Below are 22697 nucleotides of genomic sequence, written 5' to 3'. Positions count from 1 at the left end.
ATTACAATGCCACAAAAACAGTTTCCAGGCTTGAACTGGGATAGAGGATTTACTCTGTACAGTGGCAGCAAAATGCCACTGGAAGAGATCATAATTCATCCAATGCTTCTATATTAAAAGGTAAATTATAGCACTCACCTTTTTCTTTTTGGAGATTGTCTGTGTACACAAAAACATTCATTATGAACTCACTAGATTTTGTTTTGTATAACATTCATTTATTATTGCTCAATTTAAATACATACCTCTTGCTTTAATTAAATCACCTATCAGATAAATATAGAGAAGTAAAGGTTAATATTGTTTTGAGTACGTGCATTTTATTTCTACATTGCCTGATGGTGAAAGTTACCAGACTAAGGACAACTGACAGAGGGTAGTACTAACTATCTGGAATGTGTTTCCAAGTGTTCCAACTACTTTTTGGAAAATGTCTGAAATATCACATATCCATAACATATATTGTTTCGAATAGTCAAAGATAGTTTATGCATTTCAAACTGACTGATCAAGTTGCCTAGCACTATTCTGGTTAGGGGTCTTTAAAAAGTAATATGTTTATTGTAGATTACAAATGTCTTAAAAAATATCTAATATACAATATGTTGAAATCTTTCAAACCTCAAAACTATTTTGTTTAAAACCAAAGAATTATTTGGAAATTAATTCTTTTGATATGTCAGCTCAGATAGCCTATAATAGATTATGAATTTCATAATGAGCATTTCTGGGGGTTTAAAAAAAATGGAGTAGACGTGTCTAATTGCAGTGAAATCACTTGGTGACAATCTTGGTGTTTTCTACTGCTGTGTGGATTGGGAATTGGCTTTCTTACTGTGTAGTGCACTTCTGTTTTAGTATAAAGGAGACATAGTCTAGAACATAGCCCCTCTGTAGAGCAAAATATAGTTCCCAACATCATGAAAAGCAAATGATACAAGACAGGGAGTAACAATCTGCAGACAAGATGAGTAACAGAAGTACTCTACCTTGACTGGATTTGTGCTTGCTCTTACCCTTGTTTTAATGCGATTTCACATACCTTTTTCCTTCTGGAGAGTGTCTGAAATAGCAACAATAAATGTGTTACTTGTGGAGATTCAATACAGACTGTTGCCAAATTTTAAAGGCAACCATTAAAGAGATGTTCCACGTTTGAATATTTTGACAACTGTTCTAGAGTGTAATGCTCTAAATTCAAGCAATTCACACAAATATAATAACAATGTTAAAAATTATGAGGATGAAAATGTCACAACACAATCATCATTTGAAAATTTTAATTAAACAGAAGAATTGAATCTGCATTTGGAACATTACATGAAAAACAACTGTGTGACCAACTCTCTGCTGTGTAAAAACTTTTCATTGGTGCATAAAAATTACCTTCATATTAACAGGAAATAAATAATGGAAAAATAATTTTAATGCTTTGCATCACTTTCATGAAGCAAAAACAGTGGTAACGTGTGATAAATCTGAGCATTAGAAGATGCTATTGAGCTAACTTGAGCAGGAAGGAAATGCTATACTTAAAGTTGGATCGAAATGTAAATCCTGAAATACTTGGCATCCAGTCAGCTAATAAACACAGCAGCATTATGCAATGCCCAAAGGCATAATCCAGATTAGGGTTTCAAATTATGCAATCCTAGAGGTGTGTGGGTGCTAAATCATTACAAATGTCACTCAGTCTCCGGAGATGCAGCATTCTCCATGGCCTCTCCTCTGCCATAGAGTCACATCCTTCTCATGTCTCACCTCCAGGTGCAAGAACTCAGTCAAAGTGCCAGCATGAATTAGAAATCACTTTGGACTGCAATTTATATTTGAAACACAGAGCAATTCTTCATAATAAGTACCTACTGGGAATAATAAAGCCCACAAGAATAGGTCAGGGACACAGTGGATCTCTAACACCTGATTCATATATGAATATCACATTTAAAGCCACTAAGAATAGGAAATATAATTCAAAATATTTATAATAAACTTCTAACCTAAACCATAAAATATGAATAGTACTAAAACAGAAAATAAAAATAAATACAAAGATGCAATTTCTGCACATCGAAAACAGCAAGAAAAATTGTAACATTGTTATTGTGTCTTCACTATCCTAACTGCCTTATGCTTTATTTATACTATCTTTGCTTCAGCATTAAATAGTAAATTGAGTCTGAGATTCTAGGCTGATTCACCCAACATCTTTAAGATTTATTTATAAAATAACAAGTTAGCTATTTCCTGTCATGAAAAAGAAGCATGTAGGTTAAAGGAACATAAACACTGACCAGCTGTAAGGTATTTCCCCCCTCTGTCGCGTCCAAATGGGAATTGGGCTACACACGGGATTAACATTTGCCTCTATAGCTATGTCTGGAAGGCTCTCTCTTTCTATGATATGATATCTGATATTCTATTGTACACTACTTGCATTTTTTATCTTATCCTACTTTTTATTTTTTGTAAGCAATTACAGGATTTTAAGATTTGAAAGCAAGAATTGAACACGACAAGAATGGCAGGACATGTGCCAACTCATTTATCATAGAGATAGAATATAGTTAACATTCATAGACATTCCTGGTTAGCAGGTACCTATATTGCTGACATTTCTAGAATTCCTAAACAGCTTTATAACATCACACATTCTATAAAATAAATAGTAAAGATTGAAAAATGCCCAAAAGTTGAATTCCTAGAGTGTGAAAGGAGAACATGATTTAAAATAGAAATGTCTGAACGTGAATCGTCATAGTTTTCCTGACACATCCTCTAACATCTTCAAGCCACTGGGCTGCTCCTGACGGACCTATTAGCTATCACTGCAGGAAGCCTGTAGGTAAATAAAAAGAGTTTTCAAAGTTGGAAAGGGATTCTGGAGCAGTAACGTTTACCTCTCGAGCTGTGCTTGGCCAGACAAACTCATTCCTTGCACCTTGGAAGAGAGTTGGTTCTACTTGTTTGTCACGATGGGTTCTCACACTGTGCATGTTTACAGTCCTATGGGTAAAGTTGTACTTTGATGATTTGAACACTACAGAGCTTGAGCTTTGGCACTGCAGACACATTGTTACTTCTGGATATCGGTACCTTATCTCCATACAGCAGACACAGAAAGCAATGTACGACTATCCTTGTGTATTTTTAATTACTGTGAGTGTCATGGACAACTCTGCAATGGCCATCAATGCTCAATGTTGGTTATTATCTTTTCGGTGTGGGCATTTAAAGAATTAAATACTTACAACACTCTCGATGCATCTCTTAATTTATTGGGTTGATATATGGCATAAAAGCCTCATTACTCATCAATTGAAATGGCCTTGGCTTCCCTGGTGGATGGCTACTGTTCCTAATTGGAAAAACATCCTAATTCTTCAGTGCATCTCCTGAGTGATTGTTAAACTGAAGATAGAGTACTCTACAGAGAGGTAATTAATTTATTTAACCTGCTCATGCGAATTTTATGATTTAAATAAATACCTCCAGAAGGTGAATTTTGTTAAATAAAAATAACTGTTTATATAACGTATGGAGTTGTTAATCTGTGTACTGAGCTTTGAGTGGATTTACGTTTTGTGGACTGTGATGTCTCGCATGAATCTTCTGAGAAGAAACATTTTCTAAATTTAGCTACTCTCTAAAAATGGCTAACTATGACAGGATGGCCCAATGACAGGCATGCACTAGACCAAGGTTTTCAACTATGGAAATCACTTCTAAGTCAAAGGGTAGGACAAGATTGACAGGGTGGAGCATTTGCCAGTTTATAATAATTTTTAATAGTTTCCATTATCTCCACACTGAAAATTACAGCTCCTTGTGTTCTCCTCGTATATGCTGTAGGTGACCAGGAAGAAGGTCTTGTACAACAAGCCTGATAAATGCCAAGTTTACTAGGTTATGGAAATGTTTATTTTAGATATATAGGCAATGCATTTCTAAGACAGACAGGGCTCAGACCAATTCAGATTGCAAATGGAAAATATATTCACAAAGAGGAAGTGTCTTACATAATCAAAAGACAGGATTGGAAGCTTTCACAAGAAAACTGTAGAACACATAAAATGAGGTCAATACATCTCAATTTTGTAAAGACTGGAGAGGAAAACAATATAACATTGGTGTGCTTTTCTTTTGGTATGATCTTGAGCAAGAAAACAATAAAAATTTATTTAGTATTCTTTGAACTCTCAAAAACGAATCTCAAATTTCAGTTCTGATTTCTTAAACTGTTAATATATTTCTAGGCAATATTCCAGAGTCAGAGAATCAAGGAAGAAGTATTTCAAACTTTGAGAACTTTAGACAACAAACCAGTAAAGTTCCTGATTACAATGCCACAAAAACAGTTTCCAGGCTTGAACTGGGATTGAGGATTTACTCTGTACAGTGGCAGCAAAATGCCACTGGTAGAGATCATAATTCATCCAATGCTTCTATATTAAAGGGTAAATTATAGCACTCACCTTTTTCTTTTTGGAGATTGTCTGTGTACACAAAAACATTCATTATGAACTCACTAGATTTTGTTTTGTATAAAATTAATTTATTATTGCTCAATTTAAATACATACCTCTTGCTTTAATTAAATCACCTATCAGATAAATATAGAGAAGTAAAGGGTAATATTGTTTTGAGTACGTGCATTTTATTTCTACATTGCCTGATGGTGAAAGTTACCAGACTAAGGTCAACTGACAGAGGGTAGTACTAACTATCTGGAATGTGTTTCCAAGAGTTCCAACTACTTTTTGGAAAATGTCTGAAATATCATATATCCATAACATATATTGTTTCGCATAGTCAAAGATAGTTCATGCATTTCAAACTGACCTATCACATTCACATTCATTATACATAAAAAAAAATATCCCTCAATCATTTCGATAATTTTTTTAAAGTATATGACATCAAGTTGCCTAGCACTATTCTGGTTAGGGGTCTTTAAAAAGTAATATGTTTATTGTAGATTACAAATGTCTTAAAAAATATCTAATATACAATATGTTGAAATCTTTCAAACCTCAAAACTATTTTGTTTAAAACCAAAGAAATATTTGGAAATTAATTCTTTTGATATGTCTGCTCAGATAGCCTATAATAGATTATGAATTTCATAATGAGCATTTCTGGGGGTTTTAAAAAAATGGAGTAGACGTGTCTAATTGCAGTGAAATCACTTGGTGACAATCTTGGTGTTTTCTACTGCTGTGTGGATTGGGAATTGGCTTTCTTACTGTGTAGTGCACTTCTGTTTTAGTATAAAGGAGACATAGTCTAGAACATAGCCCCTCTGTAGAGCAAAATATAGTTCCCAACATCATGAAAAGCAAATGATGCAAGACAGGGAGTAACAATCTTCAGACAAGATGAGTAACAGAAGTACTCTACCTTGACTGGATTTGTGCTTGCTCTTACCCTTGTTTTAATGCAATTTCACATACCTTTTTCCTTCTGGAGAGTGTCTGAAATAGCAACGATAAATGTGTTACTTGTTGAGATTCAATACAGACTGTTGCCAAATTTTAAAAGCAACCATTAAAGAGATGTTCCACGTTTGAATATTTTGACAACTGTTCTAGAGTGTAATGCTCTAAATTCAAGCAATTCACACAAATATAATAACAATGTTAAAAATTATGAGGATGAAAATGTCACAACACAATCATCATTTGAAAATTTGAATTAAACAGAAGAATTGAATCTGCATTTGGAACATTACATGAAAAACAACTGTGTGACCAACTCTCAGCTGTGTAAAAACTTTTCATTGGTGCATAAAAATTACCTTCATATTAACAGGAAATAAATAATGGAAAAATAATTTAAATGCTTTGCATCACTTTCATGAAGCAAAAACAGTGGTAACGTGTGATAAATCTGAGCATTATAAGATGCTATTGAGCTAACTTGAGCAGGAAGGAAATGCTATACTTAAAGTTGGATCGAAATGTAAATCCTGAAATACTTGGCATCCAGTCAGCTAATAAACACAGCAGCATTATGCAATGCCCAAAGGCATAATCCAGATTAGGGTTTCAAATTATACAATCCTAGAGGTGTGTGGGTGCTAAATCATTACAAATGTCACTCAGTCTCCGGAGATGCAGCATTCTCCATGGCCTCTCCTCTGCCATAGAGTCACATCCTTCTCATGTCTCACCTCCAGGTGCAAGAACTCAGTCAAAGTGCCAGCATGAATTAGATATCACTTTGGACTGCAATTTATATTTGAAACACTGAGCAATTCTTCATAATAAGTACCTACTGGGAATAATAAAGCCCACAAGAATAGGTCAGGGACACAGTGGATCTCTAACACCTGATTCATATATGAATATCACATTTAAAGCCACTAAGAATAGAAAATATAATTCAAAATATTTATAATAAACTTCTAACCTAAACCATAAAATATGAATAGTACTAAAACAGAAAATAAAAATAAATACAAAGATGCAATTTCTGCACATCGAAAACAGCAAGAAAAATTGTAACATTGTTATTGTGTCTTCACTATCCTAAGTGCCTTATGCTTTATTTATACTATCTTTGCTTCAGCATTAAATAGTAAATTGAGTCTGAGATTCTAGGCTGATTCACCCAACATCTTTAAGATTTATTTATAACATAACAAGTTAGCTATTTCCTGTCATGAAAAAGAAGCATGTAGGTTAAAGGAACATAAACACTGACCAGCTGTAAGGTATTTCCCCCCTCTGTCGCGTCCAAATGGGAATTGGGCTACACACGGGATTAACATTTGCCTCTATAGCTATGTCTGGAAGGCTCTCTCTTTCTATGATATGATATCTGATATTCTATTGTACACTACTTGCATTTTTTATCTTATCCTACTTTTTATTTTGTAAGCAATTACAGGATTTTAAGATTTGAAAGCAAGAATTGAACACAACAAGAATGGCAGGACATGTGCCAACTCATTTATCATAGAGATGGAATATAGTTAACATTCATAGACATTCCTGGTTAGCAGGTACCTATATTGCTGACATTTCTAGAATTCCTAAACAGCTTTATAACATCACACATTCTATAAAATAAATAGTAAAGATTCAAAAATGCCCAAAAGTTGAATTCCTAGAGTGTGAAAGGAGAACATGATTTAAAATAGAAATGTCTGAACGTGAATCGTCATAGTTTTCCTGACACATCCTCTAACACCTTCAAGCCACTGGGCTGTTCCTGACGGACCTATTAGCTATCACTGCAGGAAGCCTGTAGGTAAATAAAAAGAGTTTTCAAAGATGGAAAGGGATTCTGGAGCAGTAACGTTTACCTCTCGAGCTGTGCTTGGCCAGACAAACTCATTCCTTGCACCTTGGAAGAGAGTTGGTTCTACTTGTTTGTCACGATGGGTTCTCACACTGTGCATGTTTACAGTCCTATAGGTAAAGTTGTACTTTGATGATTTGAACACTACAGAGCTTGAGCTTTGGCACTGCAGACACATTGTTACTTCTGGATATCGGTACCTTATCTCCATACAGCAGACACAGAAAGCAATGTACGACTATCCTTGTGTATTTTTAATTACTGTGAGTGTCATGGACAACTCTGCAATGGCCATCAATGCTCAATGTTGGTTATTATCTTTTCGTTGTGGGCATTTAAAGAATTAAATACTTACAACACTCTCGATGCATCTCTTAATTTATTGGGTTGATATATGGCATAAAAGCCTCATTACTCATCAATTGAAATGGCCTTGGCTTCCCTGGTGGATGGCTACTGTTCCTAATTGGAAAAACATCCTAATTCTTCAGTGCATCTCCTGAGTGATTGTTAAACTGAAGATAGAGTACTCTACAGAGAGGTAATTAATTTATTTAACCTGCTCATGCGAATTTTATGATTTAAATAAATACCTCCAGAAGGTGAATTTTGTTAAATAAAAATAACTGTCTATATAACGTATGGAGTTGTTAATCTGTGTACTGAGCTTTGAGTGGATTTACGTTTTGTGGACTGTGATGTCTCGCATGAATCTTCTGAGAAGAAACATTTTTTAAATTTAGCTACTCTCTAAATATGGCTAACTATGACAGGATGGCCCAATGACAGACATGCACTAGACCAAGGTTTTCAACTATGGAAATCCCTTCTAAGTCAAAGGGTAGGACAAGATTGACAGGGTGGAGCATTTGCCAGTTTATAATAATTTTTAATAGTTTCCATTATCTCCACACTGTAAATTACAGCTCCTTGTGTTCTCCTCGTATATGCTGTAGGTGACCAGGAAGAAGGTCTTGTACAACAAGCCTGATAAATGCCAAGTTTACTAGGTTATGGAAATGTTTATTTTAGATATATAGGCAATGCATTTCTAAGACAGACAGGGCTCAGACCAATTCAGATTGCAAATGGAAAATATGTTCACAAAGAGGAAGTGTCTTACATAATCAAAAGACAGGATTGGAAGCTTTCACAAGAAAACTGTAGAACACATAAAATGAGGTCAATACATCTCAACTTTGTAAAGACTGGAGAGGAAAACAATATAACATTGGTGTGCTTTTCTTTTGGTATGATCTTGAGCAAGAAAACAATAAAAATTTATTTAGTATTCTTTGAACTCTCAAAAACGAATCTCAAATTTCAGTTCTGATTTCTTAAACTGTTAATATATTTCTAGGCAATATTCCAGAGTCAGAGAATCAAGGAAGAAGTATTTCAAACTTTGAGAACTTTAGACAACAAACCAGTAAAGTTCCTGATTACAATGCCACAAAAACAGTTTCCAGGCTTGAACTGGGATAGAGGATTTACTCTGTACAGTGGCAGCAAAATGCCACTGGAAGAGATCATAATTCATCCAATGCTTCTATATTAAAGGGTAAATTATAGCACTCACCTTTTTCTTTTTGGAGATTGTCTGTGTACACAAAAACATTCATTATGAACTCACTAGATTTTGTTTTGTATAAAATTAATTTATTATTGCTCAATTTAAATACATACCTCTTGCTTTAATTAAATCACCTATCAGATAAATATAGAGAAGTAAAGGTTAATATTGTTTTGAGTACGTGCATTTTATTTCTACATTGCCTGATGGTGAAAGTTACCAGACTAAGGTCAACTGACAGAGGGTAGTACTAACTATCTGGAATGTGTTTCCAAGAGTTCCAACTACTTTTTGGAAAATGTCTGAAATATCATATATCCATAACATATATTGTTTCGCATAGTCAAAGATAGTTCATGCATTTCAAACTGACCTATCACATTCACATTCATTATACATAAAAAAAATAACCCTCAATCATTTCGATAATTTTTTTAAAGTATATGACATCAAGTTGCCTAGCACTATTCTGGTTAGGGGTCTTTAAAAAGTAATATGTTTATTGTAGATTACAAATGTCTTAAAAAATATCTAATATACAATATGTTGAAATCTTTCAAACCTCATAACTATTTTGTATAAAACCAAAGAATTATTTGGAAATTAATTCTTTTGATATGTCTGCTCAGATAGCCTATAATAGATTATGAATTTCATAATGAGCATTTCTAGGGGGTTTTAAAAAAATGGAGTAGACGTGTCTAATTGCAGTGAAATCACTTGGTGACAATCTTGGTGTTTTCTACTGCTGTGTGGATTGGGAATTGGCTTTCTTTTAATGTGTAGTGCACTTCTGTTTTAGTATAAAGGAGACATAGTCTAGAACATAGCCCCTCTGTAGAGCAAAATATAGTTCCCAACATCATGAAAAGCAAATGATGCAAGACAGGGAGTAACAATCTTCAGACAAGATGAGTAACAGAAGTACTCTACCTTGACTGGATTTGTGCTTGCTCTTACCCTTGTTTTAATGCGATTTCACATACCTTTTTCCTTCTGGAGAGTGTCTGAAATAGCAACGATAAATGTGTTACTTGTGGAGATTCAATACAGACTGTTGCCAAATTTTAAAGGCAACCATTAAAGAGATGTTCCACCTTTGAATATTTTGACAACTGTTCTAGAGTGTAATGCTCTAAATTCAAGCAATTCACACAAATATAATAACAATGTTAAAAATTATGAGGATGAAAATGTCACAACACAATCATCATTTGAAAATTTGAATTAAACAGAAGAATTGAATCTGCATTTGGAACATTACATGAAAAACAACTGTGTGACCAACTCTCAGCTGTGTAAAAACTTTTCATTGGTGCATAAAAATTACCTTCATATTAACAGGAAATAAATAATGGAAAAATAATTTTAATGCTTTGCATCACTTTCATGAAGCAAAAACAGTGGTAACGTGTGATAAATCTGAGCATTATAAGATGCTATTGAGCTAACTTGAGCAGGAAGGAAATGCTATACTTAAAGTTGGATCGAAATGTAAATCCTGAAATACTTGGCATCCAGTCAGCTAATAAACACAGCAGCATTATGCAATGCCCAAAGGCATAATCCAGATTAGGGTTTCAAATTATACAATCCTAGAGGTGTATGGGTGCTAAATCATTACAAATGTCACTCAGTCTCCGGAGATGCAGCATTCTCCATGGCCTCTCCTCTGCCATAGAGTCACATCCTTCTCATGTCTCACCTCCAGGTGCAAGAACTCAGTCAAAGTGCCAGCATGAATTAGAAATCACTTTGGACTGCAATTTATATTTGAAACACTGAGCAATTCTTCATAATAAGTACCTACTGGGAATAATAAAGCCCACAAGAATAGGTCAGGGACACAGTGGATCTCTAACACCTGATTCATATATGAATATCACATTTAAAGCCACTAAGAATAGGAAATATAATTCAAAATATTTATAATAAACTTCTAACCTAAACCATAAAATATGAATAGTACTAAAACAGAAAATAAAAATAAATACAAAGATGCAATTTCTGCACATCGAAAACAGCAAGAAAAATTGTAACATTGTTATTGTGTCTTCACTATCCTAACTGCCTTATGCTTTATTTATACTATCTTTGCTTCAGCATTAAATAGTAAATTGAGTCTGAGATTCTAGGCTGATTCACCCAACATCTTTAAGATTTATTTATAAAATAACAAGTTAGCTATTTCCTGTCATGAAAAAGAAGCATGTAGGTTAAAGGGACATAAACACTGACCAGCTGTAAGGTATTTCCCCCCTCTGTCGCGTCCAAATGGGAATTGGGCTACACACGGGATTAACATTTGCCTCTATAGCTATGTCTGGAAGGCTCTCTCTTTCTATGATATGATATCTGATATTCTATTGTACACTACTTGCATTTTTTATCTTATCCTACTTTTTATTTTGTAAGCAATTACAGGATTTTAAGATTTGAAAGCAAGAATTGAACACAACAAGAATGGCAGGACATGTGCCAACTCATTTATCATAGAGATAGAATATAGTTAACATTCATAGACATTCCTGGTTAGCAGGTACCTATATTGCTGACATTTCTAGAATTCCTAAACAGCTTTATAACATCACACATTCTATAAAATAAATAGTAAAGATTGAAAAATGCCCAAAAGTTGAATTCCTAGAGTGTGAAAGGAGAACATGATTTAAAATAGAAATGTCTGAACGTGAATCGTCATAGTTTTCCTGACACATCCTCTAACACCTCCAAGCCACTGGGCTGTTCCTGACAGACCTATTAGCTATCACTGCAGGAAGCCTGTAGGTAAATAAAAAGAGTTTTCAAAGTTGGAAAGGGATTCTGGAGCAGTAACGTTTACCTCTCGAGCTGTGCTTGGCCAGACAAACTCATTCCTTGCACCTTGGAAGAGAGTTGGTTCTACTTGTTTGTCACGATGGGTTCTCACACTGTGCATGTTTACAGTCCTATAGGTAAAGTTGTACTTTGATGATTTGAACACTACAGAGCTTGAGCTTTGGCACCGCAGACACATTGTTACTTCTGGATATCGGTACCTTATCTCCATACAGCAGACACAGAAAGCAATGTACGACTATCCTTGTGTAATTTTTAATTACTGTGAGTGTCATGGACAACTCTGCAATGGCCATCAATGCTCAATGTTGGTTATTATCTTTTCGTTGTGGGCATTTAAAGAATTAAATACTTACAACACTCTCAATGCATCTCTTAATTTATTGGGTTGATATATGGCATAAAAGCCTCATTACTCATCCATTGAAATGGCCTTGGCTTCCCTGGTAGATGGCTACTGTTCCTAATTGGAAAAACATCCTAATTCTTCAGTGCATCTCCTGAGTGATTGTTAAACTGAAGATAGAGTACTCTACAGAGAGGTAATTAATTTATTTAACCTGCTCATGCGAATTTTATGATTTAAATAAATACCTCCAGAAGGTGAATTTTGTTAAATAAAAATAACTGTCTATATAACGTATGGAGTTGTTAATCTGTGTACTGAGCTTTGAGTGGATTTACGTTTTGTGGACTGTGATGTCTCGCATGAATCTTCTGAGAAGAAACATTTTCTAAATTTAGCTACTCTCTAAATATGGCTAACTATGACAGGATGGCCCAATGACAGGCATGCACTAGACCAAGGTTTTCAACTATGGAAATCACTTCTAAGTCAAAGGGTAGGACAAGATTGACAGGGTGGAGCATTTGCCAGTTTATAATAATTTTTAATAGTTTCCATTATCTCCACACTGTAAATTACAGCTGCTTGTGTTCTCCTCGTATATGCTGTAGGTGACCAGGAAGAAGGTCTTGTACAACAAGCCTGATAAATGCCAAGTTTACTAGGTTATGGAAATGTTTATTTTAGATATATAGGCAATGCATTTCTAAGACAGACAGGGCTCAGACCAATTCAGATTGCAAATGGAAAATATGTTCACAAAGAGGAAGTGTCTTACATAATCAAAAGACAGGATTAGAAGCTTTCACAAGAAAACTGTAGAACACATAAAATGAGGTCAATACATCTCAATTTTGTAAAGACTGGAGAGGAAAACAATATAACATTGGTGTGCTTTTCTTTTGGTATGATCTTGAGCAAGAAAACAATAAAAATGTATTTAGTATACTTTGAACTCTCAAAAACGAATCTCAAATTTCAGTTCTGATTTCTTAAACTGTTAATATATTTCTAGGCAATATTCCAGAGTCAGAGAATCAAGGAAGAAGTATTTCAAACTTTGAGAACTTTAGACAACAAACCAGTAAAGTTCCTGATTACAATGCCACAAAAACAGTTTCCAGGCTTGAACTGGGATAGAGGATTTACTCTGTACAGTGGCAGCAAAATGCCACTGGAAGAGATCATAATTCATCCAATGCTTCTATATTAAAGGGTAAATTATAGCACTCACCTTTTTCTTTTTGGAGATTGTCTGTGTACACAAAAATATTCATTATGAACTCACTAGATTTTGTTTTGTATAAAATTAATTTATTATTGCTCAATTTAAATACATACCTCTTGCTTTAATTAAATCACCTATCAGATAAATATAGAGAAGTAAAGGTTAATATTGTTTTGAGTACGTGCATTTTATTTCTACATTGCCTGATAGTGAAAGTTACCAGACTAAGGTCAACTGACAGAGGGTAGTACTAACTATCTGGAATGTGTTTCCAAGAGTTCCAACTACTTTTTGGAAAATGTCTGAAATATCATATATCCATAACATATATTGTTTCGCATAGTCAAAGATAGTTCATGCATTTCAAACTGCCCTATCACATTCACATTCATTATACATAAAAAAATATCCCTCAATCATTTCGATAATTTTTTTAAAGTATATGACATCAAGTTGCCTAGCACTATTCTGGTTAGGGGTCTTTGAAAAGTAATACTTTTATTGCAGATTACAAATGTCTTAAAAAATATCTAATATACAATATGTTGAAATCTGTCAAACCTCAAAACTATTTTGTTTAAAACCAAAGAATTATTTGGAAATTAATTATTTTGATATGTCTGCTCAGATAGCCTATAATAGATTATGAATATCATAATGAGCATTTCCGGGGGTTTTAAGAATGGAGTAGTCATGTCTAATTGCAGTGAAATCACTTGGTGACAATCTTGGTGTTTTCTACTGCTGTGTGGCTTGGGAATTGGCTTTCTTACTGTGTAGTGCACATCTGTTTTAGTATAAAGGAGACATAGTCTAGAACATAGCCCCTCTGTAGAGCAAAATATAGTTCCCAACATCATGAAAAGCAAATGATGCAAGACAGGGAGTAACAATCTTCAGACAAGATGTGTAACAGAAGTACTCTACCTTGACTGGATTTGTGCTTGCCCTTACCCTTGTTTTAATGCGATTTCACATACCTTTTTCCTTCTGGAGAGTATCTGAAATAGCAACGACAAATGTGTTACTTGTGGAGATTCAATACAGACTGTTGCCAAATTTTAAAGGCAACCAATAAAGAGATGTTGCACGTTTGAATATTTTGACAACTGTGCTAGAGTGTAATGCTCTAAATTCAAGCAATTCACACAAAAATAATTACAATGTTAAAAATTATGAGGATGAAAATGTCACTGGAGTTCTGGACTTTTTGGTTCCGTCCAGAGGTGTCAGGGAACAACACCCGAAGACCCCGGAGTTCCACCTGCCTTGGTGCACAAATAAACAGAAACACGGGCTTCTCGATGGTGGCGTCAAAGACCAAAGGTTTATTACTGCAGGGACACAGAAGTCACAGAAACCACGCATGGGCAGTATCTAGGAGCCTGTTCAATTTGTACAAAGAGGGTTGCTCCTTATATACTGAATTTTAAGCTGGAGGCAAATTCTTCACATGTAATACATTCCCAAAACCTTTGTGTCCTAAACAATAAATATTTGGCGTTACACAGGAACCGTTGATAATATCTGATGCCAAACATTACGAAGAGGGGTTCCCACTAGTTCATCACAATCCCTTGTCAATATTGCATTCAAGAGTCGGACCGCCTCATCGTAAATTTCGTTACCTCCCCCTAATAAAGATTCTGAAAGAAAGGAACGGAGCCAGGTGTGGAAGATAGGAAAGTGGGATAAGAGATGTTTGTGGGTTGTAAATGGGCAAGGCTACCGGCTTCGGCCGCCTAATCGTGATCAGGACAATGGACGCAAAGACCAGTTTAGCAGGACTGGCCTCGGGCAGAGGAGGCAGCCTTTGTCGAGTCATGCAGCTACAGCGTGTTCTGGTCTAAGGAGCACGTGTCACTAGAGAGGTGAATCTCCGGCTAAGGCTACGTGTCCTTAATCGAAATGAAGTGATCAGAGGTTATTGCGTATGTGAGGGCAAGAAACACAAAATGGCTGCCATGATCTAATATGGATGCCATGGGTAGATCAGAAATGTGTCGATTACAGGAGTACTCTTGCTCGTAGCATAGCGAAAACACCAGGATATGCTAAATGGATCATTTGCGGTTCGCTGATACCAATATTATGTATTTCCGACAATATTGAAAACACGGGTTCAAATTGTCACGGAACCTCAGCCCCTCCTATTGCCCTTACATAGGCAATTACTCAGTCTATGTCAGAATCTAGTTCGATGCTCATCAGGTCAGTGACATGTTGTTGTATCATCATCCTCTCTCGTGCCTTTTCTCCAAACGCAGGTGGTTTTCTAAAACAAGTTGCAGCACAAAGACTACATAGACCAGGACCACACTGGATAATCAGGCAGCATGAGAATAGGAATACTAAGATGACACCAATGACCATTAGAACCTTCCATCCCCACGCTGATATTAGAGTCCAAAACCACTCCATGAAGGACCAGTTTCCCTTGTCTACATGAATAGAGTCGGAAATCTTGTGTAGCTTCGAGATCGCCTCGTAGACTGTTGGAGCATTATTAGGAATAAAAACACAGCAGCTCGATTGGATCATTCCACCTCGATCTGCAAGTATTACGTCTAGAACCATACGGTTCTGCAACGTCATGAGTCTATCCGCCTGAAGCTCAGCTGTCAAATTGCTAAGGGCACCAGCAGTTTCGGTAATAGTAGATTCAACTACCCGTGTTAGCTGACGTATGTTTCTACTATTGGCCATAGGCCCCCAGAATGGAAGGAAACCTTTGAAGAAGTCTCCAGCTTCCTGACCAGCGGTATCTTCCTTGCTGAAGACAACTCTTGCTACTCTGGTCTTGTGATAATCAGATGAAGCAGTGTATGTTGGAGGCAATAATCGAGCAATATAACATGATCCTGAAAAGTCGGCAGGCAACCATGTATACGCTCTGTCCAGACAGATGAAGTAAGTACCCCTAGCAGTAAGAAAAGCAGGGGAAGAGTTAGCCGGAAACACGTAAGTCTCTACGCACTCACTCCTCCCTAGCTGAGCTCTCGGATTTCTCCCATTACCTTGCAAACAGACCTGACCTCGGTGAGGTACGACCCAGATTGGAGTTGAGCTTTTACGCTTGCTTTCTCCCAAACTAAGGCGATACTCTGAAGAGTTCCAACTCAAATATACTCGCAATTCGTCTCTAGGGTAAGATGGAGTATTATTGACGTCCTTGATCATGTCAATAATTCCCTGGACTAAAGCTTTGTTGGCAGAGTTATATTTAGTAGAACGTGGTGGACGCGGAGGATAGGTTTCAAGGGCATAAGCAAAGATGGTTTGAAGGGCCTGAAATGATCCATTGTAGCTAAAAGGCAAAACCAGATAGGGAATACCTTTATCCATAGTGTGGGGTATCAAGCCACACACCCAGCAGTCTGTACTGTTAACTACCAGTTGGTGTTGGTGCAAGAGCTGTACAAAAGTGTTGTTGATGAATTCTGAGCGTCGAGCTTGCTCATGTTCAGGAAACGAGTGAAAAGAGTGTATAGAAGAAACAGTAGAAGTAGCAGGATCAAGGGGAGGTACTGTAGTTACTGGCATAAAAATCAAACTCATACCAAAGACGATTCCACCCACCAACGTTATCAAAACAATTAAAAATGTAATCGCACATTGTATCAAAAAGCATTTGCTGTGAAGAATTCTGTAAAGTCTGTTTCTGCGAACATAAATCACATTTTCTCGTTGCAGCGCAGGAAGTTCCATCTTCTACAATCCGCTCGCGACCACTGATGATGTATACGTAGATGAAAATGCCTCTATCAGCCCTGGGAGTTCCCAGAACCAACAGAAAGATCGACCTTGTGTCTGACCCCCGCAGATTCAACTAGGTACACAGCCACGACCCTAAAGCTACCCAGACGGCAAGGCAATTTAAAAAAAAACAATAAAACAATAGCAAACTTCCTGGCTGATTTCAAATATCACAATAGGCAGTTGCCTGCTTTATTTGTCCATATTACGAGATCGTAAGTTGTATCTTTGTTTTGCAGGAACTGTTTGATCGGCAAATAACGTATCACTAGTAGCTGTTGCAGTGTTCAGGTTCGCAGATGACAGAGTCTTTTCTGATGCAGAGGACAAATGTTCAGAGTTCAAAGGAGTCTTTTCAGGAGGAGAGTCAGAGTTCAGAGTGTCGGTAATCAGTTCGGCATCGCTGAAAGGGATGAACTTTGGCGTTTGTTCAAATTCAGAGGCACCAATTCCCTTCTTCACCCAGTCGTCGTAAGGAAGTGGTAGGGGCACACGTTTGACATGAGACGCATGTACCCAGTGCTTGCGACCAGCTACACGAACAGCGGTTCTTGTCGCAAGCAATACCTGGAAGGGGCCAACAAACTTCGGTTGAAGGTTCTTTGTCCTCGCGAAGTTTCTGACCACAACGTGGTCGCCGGGTTTCAGCTGATGCCCTGGACTCTCCGGAGGCTTTGGCAATGCATCGAAAACCTGTTGGTGAATAAGACTCAATTTAGCAGTCAAGTCGTAAAGGTAATCGATCAACATAGGATATTCTAGAGAACAAAACTCCTTCGGCCTAGGCACTCCCCACACATTGGCCGGACGGCCAAAAACAATTTCATAAGGACTAAGCCCTACTCTAGAATGTACAGTTGCTCTCGTAGATAACAAAGCCAAAGGTAGTGCGTCTGGCCAGGACAAACCCGTGGATGCCTGTATTTTAGCAAGTTTTAGTTTGAGGGTGCCATTGTAACCCTCAACTAAACCAGCAGACTGGGGATGGTTTGCACTGTGGAACTTCTGTTTGATGCCCAGACCTGCACACACACTCTGCATAACTTTCCCTATAAACTCACTTCCGTTATCTGACCATACAATCCGTGGCATTCCATATCTAGGGAAATATTCTTTGAGAAGGATTTTGGCAGTTGATAGGGCAGTATTGTCCTTTAGTGGATATGCTTCGATCCATCTGGAGAAAGCACAGACTACCACCAGGACGTATTTTAAATTATTACACCGATCCATGTGTATGAAATCTAACTGAATTACTTCAAAGGGGCAGGAAGGAGGAGCAAAGTGACCAGCATGAGTTGGGGTTCCCTTGCCAGGATTATGCATCAGGCATACCATACAATTTTTCACCACTCTCTCTGCACATTTACTGATCCCATCATTCTTCCAGACTGGAGCCAACATCTTACAGATTCCTTTAGAACTTATATGTGCTACTCCATGCGCCATCGTCACCACTGCAAGCACATACGCATCAGGCAACATCCAACGCTGTTGTTCTGACAAGACAATCCAACACCCACTCGAATCCAACTTGCTCGTACTTTCTCTCCATACACGTTTCTCTTCCTCAGTTGCCTCTTTCTGAATCTCTTTCACACTTTCCACTGTATCCTCACACATTCCAGACTCAGAAATCCATCTTGCAGACGTAGCAACATACATTCTACTCATCATATTTCTAGCTGTCTGTTTAGCAGTTTCATCAGCAAAAGCATTCCCACGACCAACATCATCCGTGATTGCTTTATGAGCACTGCATTTCACAATTGCAACTTCAGTCGGCAAGGTTAGAGATTCCAACAAGTCGTTAACTAGCTGACCATGTTGAATCTTAGTCCCATAGGACGTAATGAAACCTCTTTCTTTCCACAAACGGCCGAAACTATGGGCCACGCCAAACGCGTACTGACTATCTGTGAACACATTCACTCTCTTTCCCTCAGCTAAAACACACGCTCTTGTTAGAGCGATCAATTCTGCAGCTTGGGCAGAATTCTGACTCACTCTTGCAGTCTCCACAATCGTCTTCAAAGTCGTTACTGCATAAGCAGCAGTCACATCACCATTCTCCAATTTAAAACATGACCCATCCACATACAACGTGCCATCTGGATCTAACAATGGTGTGTCTTTTAAATCAATTCGTCCTTTTGTCTCTTCCTCCGTTCTAAAACAGCAATCATGGGGCTCGGAATCACTCGACTCTTGATTAGTTGGCAACAATGTTGCTGGATTCAATACATTGCATCTTTTAATCTGACAAGTGATGCAATAGCGAAATCGTAGCTGCTTTGCAAGTTTCCTTGTCATCGGCAGCCACTAGAAGATCATCTACATACTGCACTAAAGCAGAACCTAGAGGAAGGACAAAGGAATCTAACTGACTTTTTAATGCTTGACTGTAAATAGATGGGCTCTCACAATAGCCTTGTGGAGCGCGTTTAAATCTGAAACTTCGACCTCCTAGACAGAAGCCGAAAATATCTCTGCTTTCCTCGGCTATTGGAATGCTGAAAAAGGCATTTTTCAAATCAATGACTGAAAACCATGTAGCTGTAGCAGGAATTAATGTTAACAAGGCAGTGATGTCTGGAACCACAGGAAACTGCGGGACCACAATCTTATTAACCTCCCTGAGATCAATGACAAACCTATATACTGGAGGTTTTGTAGGATCAGTTCGTTTCAAAATCGGTAATACAGGACTGTTACAGACATTTCCTCTGGTTTCTTCAACCACACCTTTCTTAATCAAATCTTGCACAATCAATAAAAGTGCACGTTCACCTTCACTAGATATTTTGTATTGAGGAATTCGTGGAAATTTGACATTTGCTTTTAAGGTGACTACATATGGTGGAATTTCTAAAAGGCCTACATCATTAGGACCAGTCGCCCAAAGAGTATCAGGGAGTGAACGCAGCTCTGGCGGGAGTGCATCCATTGACAAGTACATCGGGGAGGTGATTCTTTTGCCCAATGTAAGCTGTACTCCTTCCGGAGAACAGTACAATGTCGCATATAGGCGTTTTAACAAGTCTAAACCAAGCAGATTTTCATTACAACCTGTTGTCAAAATCAAGGGTGCTTTCAATTGACACGGTCCAACAGAAATAGACAAAGGACCAGATACGGGGTTGTAAACAGGGGCGCCTGAAAAACCTACAGAAACATTTGTTGAGCCGGACAAAGGTGCGCCAGGGAGTTTCGCGTGAATGATAGAACTTTTTGCGGCACCAGTATCCAACAGAAACGGTTCGACTACACCCGATGTTGCTACTGCGACATAAGGCCCACTCTGATCCACTGGAACTGATACTACTCCCTCTCTCTGTCCATGGCTGTCCTAGTACCCATTTTGTTGAAATCCCTCATCTACTTCACAATAGTCTTCAACATGATACTGTTGAGATCTATTTTGCTGGGCAGACTGTCCATTTCATTGATCAAAGTGATTGGAAGGGCGATCATTCGTCTGTGGAGGCATAGCACCTCGTCCTCGACCTCTAGAATTTTGCACAAAACCACCACGACCTCTCTGAGCTGCTGCTGCGTTATTTTGCGCTAAGATCGGACACTCATTTTTGTAGTGACCCTCTTTCTTACAGTACGCACACTGGTTCCACTGATATTGAGGCCTAGGTGAGCTATAATCTGTCCTCTGATACGAACCTTGCTGCGTATTAGTCTGATTCGTGCGAGGCGGATACGCCTGCTGCAAAAGAACTTTAGTCTTTAAATCTTTCGTTTTCTTGTCTGATTTCTCTTTCTCCTCTTTATCTCTATTCTCATAATACTGGGCAGTTGCAAGTATTTGCGCAGTTGTAGAGACAGCCCACGCACTTTCGGAATCTTTTAATTTATTACATAGCTCAGGTAATTGTGCACAAATTTATCGACAAACAATCTCTGTCCTCCTTCTGTACTCATATCCTGACCACTGTGATCTACGAAAGTCTCTTCAAACCTCGTGAAAAAGTCGGAGACACTTTCGTCTTTCTTCTGCCTGCATGCGGACAACTTGTCCCAATTAACGCGCAATGCGGGCATCAGAGTCTTCATCAAGTCGATTATTCTACCTGGAAGGTTAGCAATTAGGGGTTCGGGTTTGGAACCACCTATTTGCTGACCATCCGCTGCAATGATAGCTGCCCAATCACCACCTAAAGCACCTGGATGATTTTCTTTACGTATTTTAGCCCAGATTGGTTGCGGAACTACATTACCAAATAACATGTCAATGTCCGCCAGATTCATTACACAAGCCTCAACTGTCTGCGTTAATTCTTTATAGTATCCGGCAGGATTTTTACGCGGGTCTGGCAAGGCCTGCTTCACTGCTAGCACTTCGGCTCGCTTCCATGGAATGTGTATCCACACTCTCTGGAATTGCGCCGGAGCGGCTAAAACACCATTCGGTACGTCAGCTTGCACAGCTTCGCGCCAGATTGGAGGAACCTCCCTCATTGGATATTGGCGATTTAGCTTCGTGCTACTTTTCTCTAAGTCTCTCGGTGAACGAAGTGATGGATCATTCCTATAACTTAAAATCAGTTCCATCGCTTCTTTTATATTTTGTCCTACAATCATTCCTGCAGCAAACTCTTTCTGAATCTTAATTAAGTCTTCTAAATTCGATTCAACATCATCTTCTTCTACTTCCTCACGTAAAAGCGAGCACATCTCGTCAAAGACATATCGTTGCGTTGGTTCATTCCATTGCATAAATGTATCTAGTACATCTCTCGTACTATATCTCCTACTCTTCGAAATCCATCTGAGAGCCGTGGAATCTAAAATCCCCCGTTCCTCAGTACTTGGAAGCTGACTACGTCTTTGTACAGAGTCAGAAGTAGGAGTCTTAATTAAGGTTTTATAGAAAGGAGACAGAATATTAGAAACAGAATCAGTGATTCTTCGACGAACAGAAAATGGAGTCAACATACTAGCGGACGCAGAGAACAGTGGAAGTAGGAATAGATAACGGAACAGTAGGTGTATCGAGGAAGACAGCTTGTGAAACAGTAGGTATAGGCGATACAGGTATAGGTAGAGAAGTCGGCAACCCAGGAAGAGGAGGTGCCGAAGGAATATTCACATTAACCACAGGAGGTACAGAAACTTGATTCTGAGGGGCAGGAGCAGGAATACCAGGTTGTCCAGCAACCGGCAATTGAACATTCAGTACGGGTGGAGCTACAATACCTTGTGCATACGGTGGAGGTGACCTTAACAAATAAGACAACAGAGGATCGTTTTCGGGGTCCTCCAGTATCTTAGTTGTTTTCGATGGCAAGGCAGGATAGCACTTGTCGATCGCTAAATTATGCTCTCTAATGGCCACCTCTACGGCCTTCTCACACTCGTTGACTTGCAGCTGTTTAGCCGCCTGCTCTAAAGTCAACTCTTGCTCTTTCTGTTCTTTCTTCAACCTCTTAATTTCTCTCTGTTTGGATTCTTTTCGCCAGTAACGGAAAGAATCGAACATTGCCGGCCGGGCTTTCTTCCTAAACAATTTCGCTTCTAAATTGTCAAGAATTTCTGGTTCAAAACTACCATGTAGTGGCCAACTAAGGACACCATCCTTTTCAGTGTATCGGACCCACGCCTCGTTATAAGATATAGGACCCACACCATGCTTACAGTAC

At 38.0% G+C, this 22697-nt stretch overlaps 1 protein-coding gene across 1 annotated transcript in view; it reads right to left on the bottom strand.

Annotated features, from left to right (window-relative positions):
• The window catches only part of LOC147710102 (uncharacterized), a 671165-nt gene that overhangs the window by 365389 nt on the left and 283079 nt on the right, over positions 1-22697 (bottom strand). Inside the window, exons 5-12 of the mRNA XM_086919316.1 lie at positions 14271-14291; positions 13297-13317; positions 8992-9012; positions 8885-8905; positions 5454-5474; positions 4583-4603; positions 246-266; positions 135-159 (exon numbers count right to left, since the gene is read on the bottom strand). Coding sequence (XP_086775442.1) covers positions 135-159; positions 246-266; positions 4583-4603; positions 5454-5474; positions 8885-8905; positions 8992-9012; positions 13297-13317; positions 14271-14291 — 172 coding nt within the window. The remainder of the gene's footprint in view (positions 1-134; positions 160-245; positions 267-4582; positions 4604-5453; positions 5475-8884; positions 8906-8991; positions 9013-13296; positions 13318-14270; positions 14292-22697) is intronic.

The sequence above is a fragment of the Lissotriton vulgaris genome, chromosome 5 (assembly GCF_964263255.1).
Source record: "Lissotriton vulgaris chromosome 5, aLisVul1.2, whole genome shotgun sequence".
NCBI lineage: Eukaryota > Metazoa > Chordata > Amphibia > Caudata > Salamandridae > Lissotriton > Lissotriton vulgaris.
Note: the sequence above shows the minus strand (reverse complement) of the source record. Positions and strands in the feature narration are given on the sequence as shown.